General features: G+C 38.8%; 1 protein-coding gene across 2 annotated transcripts in view; it reads right to left on the bottom strand.

Moving 5' to 3' along the window:
• The window catches only part of trim9 (tripartite motif containing 9), a 56,284-nt gene that overhangs the window by 22,895 nt on the left and 19,651 nt on the right, over nt 1–13,738 (bottom strand). For both annotated transcript variants that reach the window (XM_059990543.1, XM_059990550.1), the window contains exons 2-5: nt 9,282–9,377; nt 8,192–8,314; nt 1,424–1,534; nt 978–1,131 (exon numbers count right to left, since the gene is read on the bottom strand). In XM_059990543.1, the coding sequence (XP_059846526.1) occupies nt 978–1,131; nt 1,424–1,534; nt 8,192–8,314; nt 9,282–9,377 (484 nt within the window). The remainder of the gene's footprint in view (nt 1–977; nt 1,132–1,423; nt 1,535–8,191; nt 8,315–9,281; nt 9,378–13,738) is intronic.

Raw genomic sequence — 13,738 nt, 5'->3', positions numbered from 1 at the left:
TATGACAATCTCAAGGAACTATGGCAACCTTAAGTCTCCCCTTATGCCTCTGCATTTCTAAAACTGGAATTTTCAAAATGCTTTTGTTATTGCAAATAAAGGACTAATTTGTAGAAATTATCACCAAAAATAAATTTGTGAACTGTTATTGATTTGATTATATAATAATAATAATAATAATAATAATAATAATAATAATAATAATAATAATAATAATAATAATATGTAAAACTGTTCTGCCAGTCTACTTCAGCATTCATTAACAGGGATAGCATCAAAAAAAACTATCAAAAGGGTATGCAATGGGTGTTTTAAAATGTTCATTAGAGTGCCAAGTTTTTTTCAGTATTTTTAAGAGTGCACATAATTAACAGTAATACTATGGCACAGTATTATTCATTGTTACACATTTGATTTTATTGACATATCAGATCCAATAATAAGTGTATTTTTGGATAGCAAAGGCCACTTCCAGTTGAATTCACTGTGTATTAGAATCAGATCAAAACCTCCATCATGAAACGTTATCACATTGTGAAAATATGTATAATCAAATTCCATAGAGAAAAATGTTCCTTAAATAAAATCAATTGGATGACCAAGGATTTATGTTAGAGTTAATCATATTTAATTTTATGATAATTTTTGCTTTTTCCAAATGAGAGTCTCTCGGTTCATGTAAAAATGTTGCCCTGTCTCCTTCATCACGAAATTTCAAATACAGGTAATTGTTTTGTTAATGGCAAAATGATATACAGATTTTGTTACTTCGTCATTTTATTACTTTAAAGGCTATTACTGAAAACAAATTTTAATATAATTTACAATTTTAAGATGGGAGAATGCATCTTTTTCTGAAGTATAGGAATGCAGGGAGAAATGCATGAAATGGTCAACAACCAATGAATATATTTATGAATAACCCTTTAAAAGAAAATTTAAAAATATTCAGTTTGTTTTGGTATACTGATCCTTACCTTTCATCTGCACAAAGTCCAGCTGTAAGATAGTTTGCAAGAGTGGTGCATTGTCCAGGGTTAAATCAAAGTCAGTATTCAGCCGAGGTTGGAGTATGCCTTTTCCCCATTGTTCATCGATAAAGAGTACACGCTTTATTAAAGCATCTGAAATCTGAAAGCAAAGTACACTCCATTACAACAACAAAAGTGGATTTCAAAGTTAAACTTAGGACACAATATACTTTCAGTTACATTTTAAAAAAAGTAGATAATGTTCCTACAAAGACAACAAAGGCAATAAGACTCTCATTATGAAGTCTATGGTCTATTGGTACAGCATAGCTTAGCAACTGGACAAGCACATTCTGTACCTTTTTATGAGCGTCAGCACCAGAATTTTTGGCTGTGGCACCATGATAACAACATAATTACTAACTATCATTCAATCAGGAATAAGCTTCTACCTGTAAAAAGCCACTGGGGTCATTCTCTTTAATCACTTCCAGACAGTATTCCATCAGGCCAGTTGTTTGGCGCAGCTTGACTGTACAATGGCTGATTTGATCTCTGACCACCTACAAGGAAAATAAGGCTTCAATTTTGTTTTTTAAATGTACGAAGTAGCACTTTAAGGAATATGGGAAAAGGTTAGCATTCTACTTAAATCTTAACAGCTGTAATGCTTCTTACCTTCTTTTATGGTGATATTGAAGAAACTTTGACATAGCTTGCTATGGAAAGATTGGTGCACATGTTAATGTAACTTGGTTATACAATGTGAAATTGAGCCAACTTAATATTTAACCCTGAACTTTTCATTTGAAATACAAACTGCAGGAGATGAAAAGCACTTCTATTGATATTTTGCCTCGATGGTCAGATCATCCATGATCTTATTGAATGGTGGAGCAGGCTCAACGGCTCAGATGTTCTACTCCTAATCCTATTTCTTATGTTCTTATGTTCTCTAGGGAAGTATCCACAATGGTCGATGATGGAAATATGAAACAAAATGTGGCACAGAGCTCGATTAAAGAGCACTGGATACTTTCTAGACTGGCTGCAGATCTGAACTGGCTCTGTAATTGTGAACTGCCTTTCAGGGACACTGTGGTTCATGCTCTGTGTGTTATTTGTTTACTTCTTTATTGTTAGCACGACCTGTTCTTGAATGTTTGAAGGTCTTTGTGTTGTGGTTTATTTTCTCACAGATTCTATTGTGTTTCTTTGTTTTGTGGCTGCCTGCAAGAAGATGAATATCAAGATTGCATATGGTATACACACTTTGACAATAAATGTACTTTGAACTTGAGGTTGGAAGAGTGTGATAGTGGGGTACAACAAAGATCAGTTTTATGCACTATGCTACTTGCTACCTGGATGAAAAGATCCAAGTGTTCTGACTCTACAAAGCCAGGTGGAAAAATTACCTGTGAGGAAGCTGTGAGTTTGCACAGTGATACAGACTGTTTAGTCAAGTGGTCTTGAAAATCCTGGATGAAGTACATACTGGGAAAAATCTGTGTTTATGCACTTTTGCAAGACACAGAAAAACAAGTTTACGTACACCACGGAACAAGCAAGCATTGATAAAGGAAACTATCTTGTTGTGACCTTGCAGTTAAATAACAAATAAAAAAATTCCAGAATAAAATATCAGCAATGTTATTCCAGACCCAAAGCAATGTGGATAATTCTTAATTGGCCTCTGAAGAGATTTATCAGACTACTCAATTCAGATGAATGCCTTTTACTTGTGATGTCCACATCCATTGAAAAATAATAAAAAGCAGGTCTTCAGAGAATCAAATGATCTGCTGGCCTTTGTTACAAGGGGCCTGATGCACTTGTAATGCTATTGTGACACTTATTTCCTTTGGGATCAATAAAGTATCTATTTATCTTTCTGGCTGGAATTTTACATAACCGATAAGTCCTTGTTTAGTGTAACACTGTCACTTATCGGCATTATACTGAAAAATGATGCAAATGCTTTGCAATGTCATAGAGATTCATTACATTACTTCCTGGGTTGTTCTCTGGCAGGAGATTGAACAGGAATGTCCTACAGTTACTGGTGCTTAGAAAAATGAGAGATCTAGAAGAACCAGGAGATCAGAACAGATTTTAGAATTAAGGGACATAGTCTCAGATAAAGGAATCAGCCATTAAAAGGGCACTGCAGTAGCAGAGCAGTTAGCGCGGCGCTATTACAGTTCAGAGCGCCGGAGTTTGGAGTTCAGTTCTAGCGTTGTTTGTAAGGAATTTGAAACCCAAGACTGCATGGGTTTCCTCTGGGTGCTCCAGTTTCCTCCCTCAGTCCAAAGACATGCTGGTTAGTTGGGTAATTGGTACTTGTACATTGTTCTGCATTTAGATTAGGGATAAATAGGGTTGCTAGGCAGCATGGCTTGTTGGGCTGGAAGGACCTGTTCTGTGCTGAATCTCTAGGTAAATAAAAGTAAACTAATGTATGAATGAGTAGAGATTAAAATCCTGTCTCCAAACCGTGGCATATCTAAGGTATGGCAGGTATGGCATGTGCCCTGGGCGCCACTTGAAGGGGGGGGGGCGCCACTGAGCAGTTTCTATTAAAGTCAGACAAGCCATCCTCGGATAGTGGAAAATGAATTTTCGTGAGAAGCACTAGGATGGATTATTTTTGAGAATTGTGTAAGAAGACCATGAAACGTTTCTTCATGAAGAAGAAGGAAAGTGGAGCTGAAGTACAGAAGAGTTGAAAGTTGGAGGCGGAGGAAGCCAAGAAGTCGAGCAAGTTCTTCATGCCCTTCTTTGAAAAGCCCAGCACAAGTAGTTTGACATGTTCCATGGAGTTGCCTGCACCTGCTACGTTTGATAGAATCCGAAGGTGGATGTCAAGTCAGATAAATCAGAGTATGATGAGATTAAGAGTGAGGCTGCCACAGAAAACGTGGATATGACAAGAGGGGAAGACGATCATGGTGGTGGTGATGTTTAGTTTAATGACGAGATATTACCTGATGAAAATGAACCTCACAACACTGAACCTAGTGAATTGGATGGTGTCAAAGAGCCTCCAACTGTCATACCAGAAGTGATTGAACAGCATGACATTGGACTTCTGAAGTTTGACAAGGATACTGGAAGAGCAATTCTGCCTGATGCGTTGAGAACAGAAATAATAAAGCTGTGTTCAAAGTATTTCCAGAACACTGAGGGGCCTTTCCTACCAACAAATTTGGATTTACTATGTATGCCCAAGACAATACTATGTTTTGGGAAATGGTCGTGGTGAGGAAGCGACTCACTCATGGCTGGTCTACTCCCCTTCCAAAAACTCTGCATTTTGTATCTGTTGTCTTTTCTATTCCGGGTCAGACCATCAATCCTCATTGGAGCAGGAAAGTGGATTCAACCAGTGGAAAGCACCTGAAAGGAGTAGTGTTCATGAAAATGCCAAGAATCATCGGGAATGCTTCACACAGTGGAAAGAAATTTAGCTGGAAACAGAGGAGTTATTGACATGGTATTTCAGTCACAGATTGAGAAGGAAAAGCAGAAGTGGCGTGATATCTTGTCGAGAATCCTTCACTGCATAAAATTCCTTGTGACTCAGAACCTGGCTTTGCGAGCACACAGGGAGTCACTTCAGCTAAATGACGACTCCAATGTGGGAAATTTCCTTGGCTTACTGAAACTACCGGCCATCTTTGACCCTGTCATAAAAGAACACCTCACTCATTTGGACAGTCATCCTGGATCCACGTTTTATATTTCACCGGGTGTCCAGAACAAATTCATCCACATGATGGCATCCACTGTTTGCCAGAGTTTACTAAGAAGCATTCGTAAAGCCAAATACTATTGTAACGTTCTCCTTCGCGTGTCACGAACGCCGAATTTAACGTCGAAATAAACCACAGTTAATAAGAACCAGATCGCAGCAAGATTAACCATTTACTGTTCACTCTTCACATTAACATATGGTGAAAACTGTTGATAAAACAATACAAGATTGATACAGTATTTGTTCCTTCCTTAATATCACATTTCAAGTGTAAATACTTGCAAAGGTGACTATAACTACATTACACTAAGGTGCAGTATACAGGGAGAGTTTACCTGCTCCATTGACTACTTTAAATACACTTCCATGCAAACTATCCGCGACTCTTTAACTAACGAAAGCATAAACATTATCTACCGTCGTTACTTCTAACAGGATCGGCATTAACATCTTAGTTCAATATATCGATTATCTATTAACTTACAGCGTTGCTCTCACTGTGATTTCTCATGCCTGCAAAACAACTTCTGCTCAGGTGAGCCTCGTGGTAAGCCCCCACCCTCGCGCTAATTTCAAACCGGTATTTTCCCACAAGACGCGGCGAAACCGGATGTGACGTCATCGCATGCCGATATATTTTACATGCAATGAATATATTTTAAACACTTCTAATTCTAACTAGAAAATACTATTGAATGAATTACTAAGCGAAAATATTATAAACTAAATAACTGTCGTAAAGACAGCACAACTATGGTCTCATGTTTGACTCGACTCCTGATCAGGCACACCGTGAGCAGATGTCAGAAGTAGTGAGGTACGTGGAAGTTGATTTTTTTTTTGAAGAAAACAGTTTGTTTTAGAGAGTCCTTCCTTGGTTTTATCCAGATAAACCAGAAGGATGCAGAGAGATTGATTGAAGACATCTTGAAACAGCTAGAGAAGGACAAAATGGAGCTACAAGATTGTCGGTCACAATGCTATGACAATGCTGCTGTGATGGCTGGACACAGAAGTGGTGTTCATCAAAGAATAAGTGAGAAAAACAACCTGGCAGTGTTTGTGAGTTGTGACAATCACTCACTCAACTTGGTGGGTGTACATGCAGCCAAGCAGGATACAATGATAGTCATGTTTTTTGGAATCATCGAAGCTCTCTACGTGTTTTTCTCCCATTCAACACAGTGCTGGGAAAAACTCAAAAATGCCATGCCTGTGGTTGCACAGGCCTGGTGCAGAGCCCACAACCTGTCTCTTAATGTGAACAAAACAAAAGAGATGGTTGTTGACTTCAGGAGGGCACGGTGCGACCACTCCCCGCTGAACATCGATGGCTCCTCTGTAGAGATCGTTAAGAGCACCAAATTTCTTGGTGTTCACCTGGCGGAGAATCTCACCTGGTCCCTCAACACCAGCTCCATAGCAAAGAAAGCCCAGCAGCGTCTCTGCTTTTTGCGAAGGCTGAGGAAAGTCCATCTCCCACCCCCATCCTCATCACATTCTACAGGGGTTGTATTGAGAGCATCCTGAGCAGCTGCATCACTGCCTGGTTCAGAAATTGTACTATCTCGGATCACAAGACCCTGCAGCGGATAGTGAGGTCAGCTGAGGAGTTCATCGGGGTCTCTCTTCCTACCATCACGGACATTTACACTACACGCTGCATCCGCAAAGGAAACAGCATCATGAAGGACCTCATGCACCCCTCATACAATCTCTTCTCCCTCCTGCTGTCTGGGAAAAGGCTCCGAAGCATTCGGGCTCTCATGACCAGACTATGTAACAGTTTCTTCCCCCAAGCTATCAGACTCCTCAATACCCGAAGCCTGGACTGACACCTTGCCCTACTGTCCTGTTTATTATTTATTGTAATGCCTGCACTGTTTTTGTGTACTTTATGCAATCCTTTGTAGGTCTAAGTCTAGTTTTTGTACTGTGTCATGTAACACCATGGTCCTGAAAAACATTGTCTGATTTTTACTATGCATTGTACCAGCAGTTATGGTCGAAATGACAATAAAAGTGACTTGACTTGACTTGACTTGTTAAGTCAGAGTCCAAAACCAGGTGGAGTGCAAGGACAGAAGCAGTGAAGCCTGTCAACAAGCACCTTGAGGAGATACTTCAAGTTCTCCAGGACATGGTAGACAATGAAAATGAGACCAGAGATATAAGAAGTGATGCAAAGCACCTGTACAACTGCATGTTGAGTTACAATTTTCTAATTTTGCTAGGATTTTTGAACAAAGTACTCATTCACATTGACCGTATTCAAAAGCAGCTGCAGGATCCTAGCATGAACTTCCACGATGCTGTTCCAGATTTGAAAGCCCTCCGAGATGGTATGAACATCGAATTCTCCAACTCCAGTAATTCCCTCCCCCTCCCTTCCACCATCCCACTTTCACTCTGCCTCCTCTTATAGCTGCCTATCACCTCTCTCATGATTCTGCCGCCTTCTACTACCCACAGTGCTTTCCCCTTACATTCCTTCTTTACCTTTCCTGCCTATCTCCTCCCTGCATCCCCTCCCCCACCCCTTGATCTTTCCCCTTACTGGTTTTTCACTTGGCACCTACTGACCTTCTCCTTCCCACCCTCCCCCCTACCTTCTTTATGGGGCCCCTGCCCCCTCTTTCTTCAGTCCTGATGAAGGGTCTCCACCCGAAATGTTGACTGCTCATTTCCACGGATGCTGCCCGACCTGCTGAGTTCCTCCAGCGTGTTTGTACGTGTTGATTTGACCACTGCATCTGCAGTCTGCTTTGTTTAGCTGTAATTAAGTCACTTGCCACTGATCCCAAAATCATTTTCAAACTTGAAAGTAAATATATTATTAACATAGATATATGTCACCACATACAACCTCGAGATTTGTTTTCTTGTGGGCATACATAGTAAATCCAAGAACATATTAGAATCAATGAAAGACTGCTCCCAACAGAAAGGACAACAACCAATGTACAAAGAACAACAAACTGGAAATACAAAAGGAATGAATAAATAAATAAATAAACAAATAAATAAATAAGCAAGCAAGCAAGCAAGCAAGCAATTAATATAGAGAACATGAGATGAGGAATCCTTGAAAATGAGCAAAAGGTTGTGTGAACAGTACACAGTGATGGGGTGTGTGAAGTTGAATAAAGTTATCTCCACTGGTAGAAATTTTGTAAGCAAACCACAACACATTGCATGGTTCACAGGCACTATTTTGTAACATCATTGTAAGATCATTGTTTGACTTAAGCGTATATATAGCAGCAGAATAAAGTAAAGGAATTCACATGTCTGTTGACAATAGTAATAAAGATATCAAGATCACAAATTAAAGGAACATTTAAATTACATTGATGTAATATAATATTCACATTGACAGAACATATACCTTTTTGAAAATTGTAGCAATGTTATCACGACAGTAATACTAGAATGGAAGGAATACTGTAGCAATAGGACAAACCTTGAGTTTGTGTTCATGTTCTTTGGTTACTCGTGAAAGCAACTGACACTTCCTTCTGTTCAGAGCTTCAATGAGAGCATCGCATTGAGCAACAAGACAAGCTTCAAACTCGACACTGTTTTCCTGTACACAGCAAATGCAATGAATTATTCAGATAATCAGCTAAATTCAAATACAAAATATCACATCCAACAATGGATTGTTGTAATATATATTTCAGAAAATCATTGCTATCTGAAATACAAGAAATCACATATATTCAGACTATCATTCTTTGAGAAACATTAATTTTGTATTTCACTTCTTTGTTTTCAATCTTACTAATACTAAGGGTAAAATCAGCCATAAGCAAAATGCAAAATCAGGAGAGCAGCAAAATCAGTTATGTTAAAGAAGGTAAGAGATGATAGCATGGCAGAGGGCCAAGCAATCAAAGAGTCAATGAAGCAACAGTAATTAACATTCCAAAACAATACTTAGAAATAGAGAGAAGGAAACAGGGAGAGAAAGAATTAAACTAAAGGGAGTTGCAAGAGTTTGCAGAGGACAGAAATGGGAACATAGGCAGTAAGGATTGGGACTGGAGGGTGACAAATGGGGACAGAGAAGCTACAAGTATTGGAGTAACAAGCTGTTGCAGAAACTTAGCGGGTTGAGTTTCTGGTGGAGGAATAACTGATATTTAGTCAAAACCCTGTAATGGGACTGAGAGTGGAGAGGGGAGATGGCTATTATAGTGTTGAAACTACAAGTTTCCTAAAGTGTGTAGACTATTTGATCATTGTACTGCAAAGCCAGGGAACAGAGGAATCTATAATATTTTGGCTGAAATCAGTGAGCTCCTTTGCATCTTTTTCTGTTTATCAACTAAATTTAACTTCCAGTCCATAGCTAACTTACCAAAAAAGGGACAGCCTTGACCAAATGCAATCAAAGCTACACCAAAACATTTACTTCCAAGTGCACTTTATATCTGGTAAAATATTAACATATTAATCAAAATTCCAAGCAAACATAAATTGAATAAAGACATGATCCACTTCAAACAGTGAAGTTAAATAAAGTTTCATTTCAGTTGTTAAATTCATACCTGAATTTGTTGCACCATGCTCCTCAGCAGTGCCAAGAATTCTTTGGCCTCCTTTGCCTTTTCTGACAATCCATTCAATGCTTGAGAGAGCTGATTCTAAGACAAATGTACATATGAGATAAGGCAAATCATTTGAAAACCTCAACTTTCTCCTGTGTTATGAATTCCTGTCCATATCTTGGACATAATTGCTTAAAAGTAACTACAGATGAATCTTAAGCAAATGATTAGAAATGCAAATTTTCATTGTCATATTACTGTTCAGTTCATGAATCATGTTTTTCTTTTCAAGCTCTTGTTCTTTCCATCTATCTTGCTTCACCTATAAACCTCCAGCTAGTCTCTTTCCTCTCCCCCCCCCCTTTTTTTTATTCTGACATCTTTCTCCTTCCTTTTCAGTCCTGAAGAGGGCCTTGGCCTAAAATGTCGACTGTTTATTCACTTTCACTGAGGGTGCCTGACCTGCTGAGTTCCTTCAGCACTTTGTCGCTTTAAATTTCCAGCATCTACAGACTTTCTCATGTTTAGGATAAATCAAGTGATTTGCAATCTGCTGAGAGCTACATCAATACCATTTAGAACCGGTGATCCAGGGAAGTAGAAGAAGACCAGGTATGACCTCCAGAATGCCATCTCATGTGCAAAGTGTGAATTCTGAACTAAATTTGAATCAGTGACAGGGTTTAAATGTGATCACCTCTACAAAGTAAAACCAAGCAACATAAATGGCAATGGTTTCACTCCCAGATGAGCTCAATGCCTTTTATGCTCACTTTGACTGACAGAACTTGGAGGCACCTTCATGAACTACCACAGACTCGGAAGACCCTCTGAGGCCGATGTGGAAGCATCATCATTAAGCTCCAGAATCTGGGCCTTGGCATCTCCCTGTGCAAATGGATTCTCAATTTCCTCATGAGCAAACTCCAATTAGGATGGATTGGCAACACCATCTCCTGCGCACTCATGTGCAAATACACAGGGGGATTTGTGTTTAGTGTCTTACTCTACTCACTTTATACTTGCCATAGTTAATGCCATGGTTAAGTTGGAAGGGAGATTGAAAATCTACTTGAGTGGTACCACCACAAAAACCTATAATTTAGCATCAGCAATACCAGAGGTTCATGAGAGTCTTCCTTAGGGGAATGGAAGTGGAGAATTTCGGTAGCTTTAAATTCCTTGGTGTTATCGGATCAGAGGATCTGTCCTGGGACCTGCCCACAAGTGTCATCATGAAGAGGGCACAATGGTGTCTCCACTTGCTTAGAAGTTTGTGTACTTCAGGCATATCACGAAAAACTTCAACAAACCTCTACAGATTCACAGCAGAGTGTATTCTAAACACAAGATATTCTGCAGATGCTGGAGTCAACATTATTTCTTTATTCCCCTCCTTAGATGTTGCCTGACTAGCAGAGTTCCTCCAGCATTCTCTGTGTATGGCGGAGAGTATCCTAATTGGTTACAACACCGCCTGGTATGGAATCACTAACACCCACAAATGGAAAAAGCTGCAGAAAGTGGTGGATAGAGCCCAGTTTATCACAGGCAAACCCTCCCCAGTACGAATTCATTTACATGGAGAGCTGCCACAAGAAAGCAGCATGCATCACCTAAGAGCCCCACAATCAGGTCATGTCCTCTCCTCACAACTACCATCGGGCCAGAGGTAAGGAAGACTTAAGTTCCATACAGTAGGCTCAGGAACAGTTGTTACCCTACAACTACCATGCTCCTGAACCAGCGAGGATAACTTTATCCAGTACTATTATGAACTGAGGCACAGACTCACTTTCAAGGACTCTTTGCAACTCATGTTCATGGTATTATTTTCATTTACAGTTTCTCTTCTTTTGTACAATGCTTTTTTGTCAATCTTTATCAGTCTATGTCTATTTTTTCATAAAATTCCATTATATTCCCTTTTCCCCATAAATGCCTAAATACCACACACACACACACACACACACACACACACACACACACACACACACACACACACACACACACACACACACACACTCTGTCGTTCTGCTGTCATTGCGCTGAGTGTACGCACTTCCGTGTCTTCCCCGTATATCCTCAGATTCGACCCACTGGTTTCCCTCTGATTGGTGCATGCGATCAGAGTCAAACACTAAGGTTTGGTTTGATTTCCTTCTTCCTTTGTACTCGACTGCAAGCGTATGATTGTGTGGAGCGTTCTGCTGCAGCTTCCCGGCAGTCATGTGGCCTCCACTAGATCCTAACCTGAGCAGAAGGGTTGACTTTACGGTGCCTTTTCCCACTATACACGATAGAATATTCCATTCCTTTAGATGTTGTTTGTATACTGTATTTAAGGTAGATACTTCTGTTTGTTTTGTAATATTGTTGTAACTACATTGTGGGGTGCATCATGTGTAATTTTAAGTTAACTTTATTGGTAATTAAAGATTGTATGTGCCTGTGCCTATCAAAAAGGAGCCCTTATCCCTCATTATGAGAGAGAAAGGTAGGGAGTTCACACTGGACAAAATAACTCCAGAGCTATTATTGTGTTTTCCTGTAGATATCATTTTGTAAATATTGGCATTTTGTTTTTCACTAATTTTTATGCACCTAATAAACTCCCTTGCACTAAAGGGAAAAGTGACTTCAGCCATTTTTTCTTTGGTCATAATCCATGTATCTAATAGTAGTATATGGTAACTATACACACTTTATAATAAATTTACTTTCAATTTGAACTTGAAATTCATAACCATGTTGTTTTTCATTTATTATTGCATTAACACCAGCTCTGCAATTTGACCTTTACAATCCAGCTATTGCTACACACAACAACTACCTCACCAACCTAAACTACTTAAGAAAAATTACTTAGGGATTTATCATGCTGATAACTTCACAATCCTAATGACTAAATTGTGATTGTATCTTTTCCTTTCCTAATAAAATCAGCTCCCATTCTTTCAAACTGCTCAACGGCTCCTCTGACGACAACTAGAAATCAGCCTCATTTCAATTTTTTTTCCATATTGTCATGTTTTGTTGCACCATTAAGTCCATATTAACTCTGGGAATTTCTGCCCAAATTCACCCCCCATTTCCCTGTGACCTGTGCTATATTACATTTAAATAAAATCACCCCAATTACTCTACCAACTTCCTACATATAATTCACAGAAGCCAATTAACTGACTGCCATTCCTTTATGTCGGAGGAAAATACAGCTCTGAGGCAAACTTGTGCAGCTACAAGGAGAATGTACTCAGAAAAAGGTTACTCCATCACTGAAGCAGTGTGGCAGCAGCATTAATCGTCACACACAGAGCCTCCCCATATCAGAAATAAAACTAACAAACCTCTTCTGAGCTCTCAAATAGAAGTACATCCCCCCCTAAGTAAGCTTATTGAAAGTAAAGGCAATAGCTCAGGTGCAGTCTCAGGAATGCCTTGTGTTGCTGCAGTAAGACATCTCTATCCTTACATTTCATCTCCTTTGCAATAAAGTATAGTACTTATTAAATAAAAACAATATAAACAGTTTTTTAAACACAGAGTGATGGGTGCCTGGAATGGGGGTGGTGGTAAAGGGAATTTTAAGAGACTTTTAGATAGGCACATGAATATGAAGGGAATGGAAGGATATGGGCATTGTGCAGGCTGAAGAGATTAGTTTAGTTGGCCATTTGGTTGCTAATTTAATAGGGTTGACACAACACTATGAGCCGAATGGCCTGTTCCTGTGCTGTACTGACTTACGTATGTTCTATGTTCTATTTAGTTTTACAACTAATTGAAATATACTGAAGAAACTAATTTAAAAATTACATACCATATTACAAATTAATTATATCAACTAAACCAACTCTATGTAAAAAAGATTGACATCTAATGTTCATGAATGAGCCAAAACTCAATTTGACAACTGCTAGGAATTTATCCAGTTACATTTCAAAAATCCAAGTATCTGACTTTTCATTATCTTTACAAAATATGATTATTTTCAAAAGTGCATTTAACGTAAAATCAGAGCTACCTAAAACATTACTTGAGAAAATAGTTGTCAATGAGTGCCCCTTGGAAATCTGGTCATTCCATCCTGTGAGAAGTAACAGAAAGAGTTAAACCTTTTTTGTTTGTCTCCTGCCTTTAGAGAACACTGTTGTAACACTACTGTATATCATTCACTGACTGCAGGGGAGATCTTTTTGACACTAGTACTAGAGAATTGTATTCCCAACTGTTCTTTCACCAAAGATTGTAACATTAGAGTGGTACCCGGAAGAAGGAAAATCATTTTCTTTTATGTTTAATCATGTCAACCAATAACTTAAACTGTAATTGATGTTATAACCCAACATGTGTTTCTACTATTACACTAGTTTTGTTCAAGGTGATACTTCCTATCTGGTAGACAAATAACTCCGACTTTATCAAACAAAGCAAAGCAATTTGACATATATTTT

This window comes from Hypanus sabinus, chromosome 2 (assembly GCF_030144855.1).
Source record: "Hypanus sabinus isolate sHypSab1 chromosome 2, sHypSab1.hap1, whole genome shotgun sequence".
Lineage (NCBI taxonomy): Eukaryota > Metazoa > Chordata > Chondrichthyes > Myliobatiformes > Dasyatidae > Hypanus > Hypanus sabinus.
The sequence above is the reverse complement of the archived record's forward strand: the minus strand, read 5'-3'. Positions and strand labels throughout refer to the sequence as shown.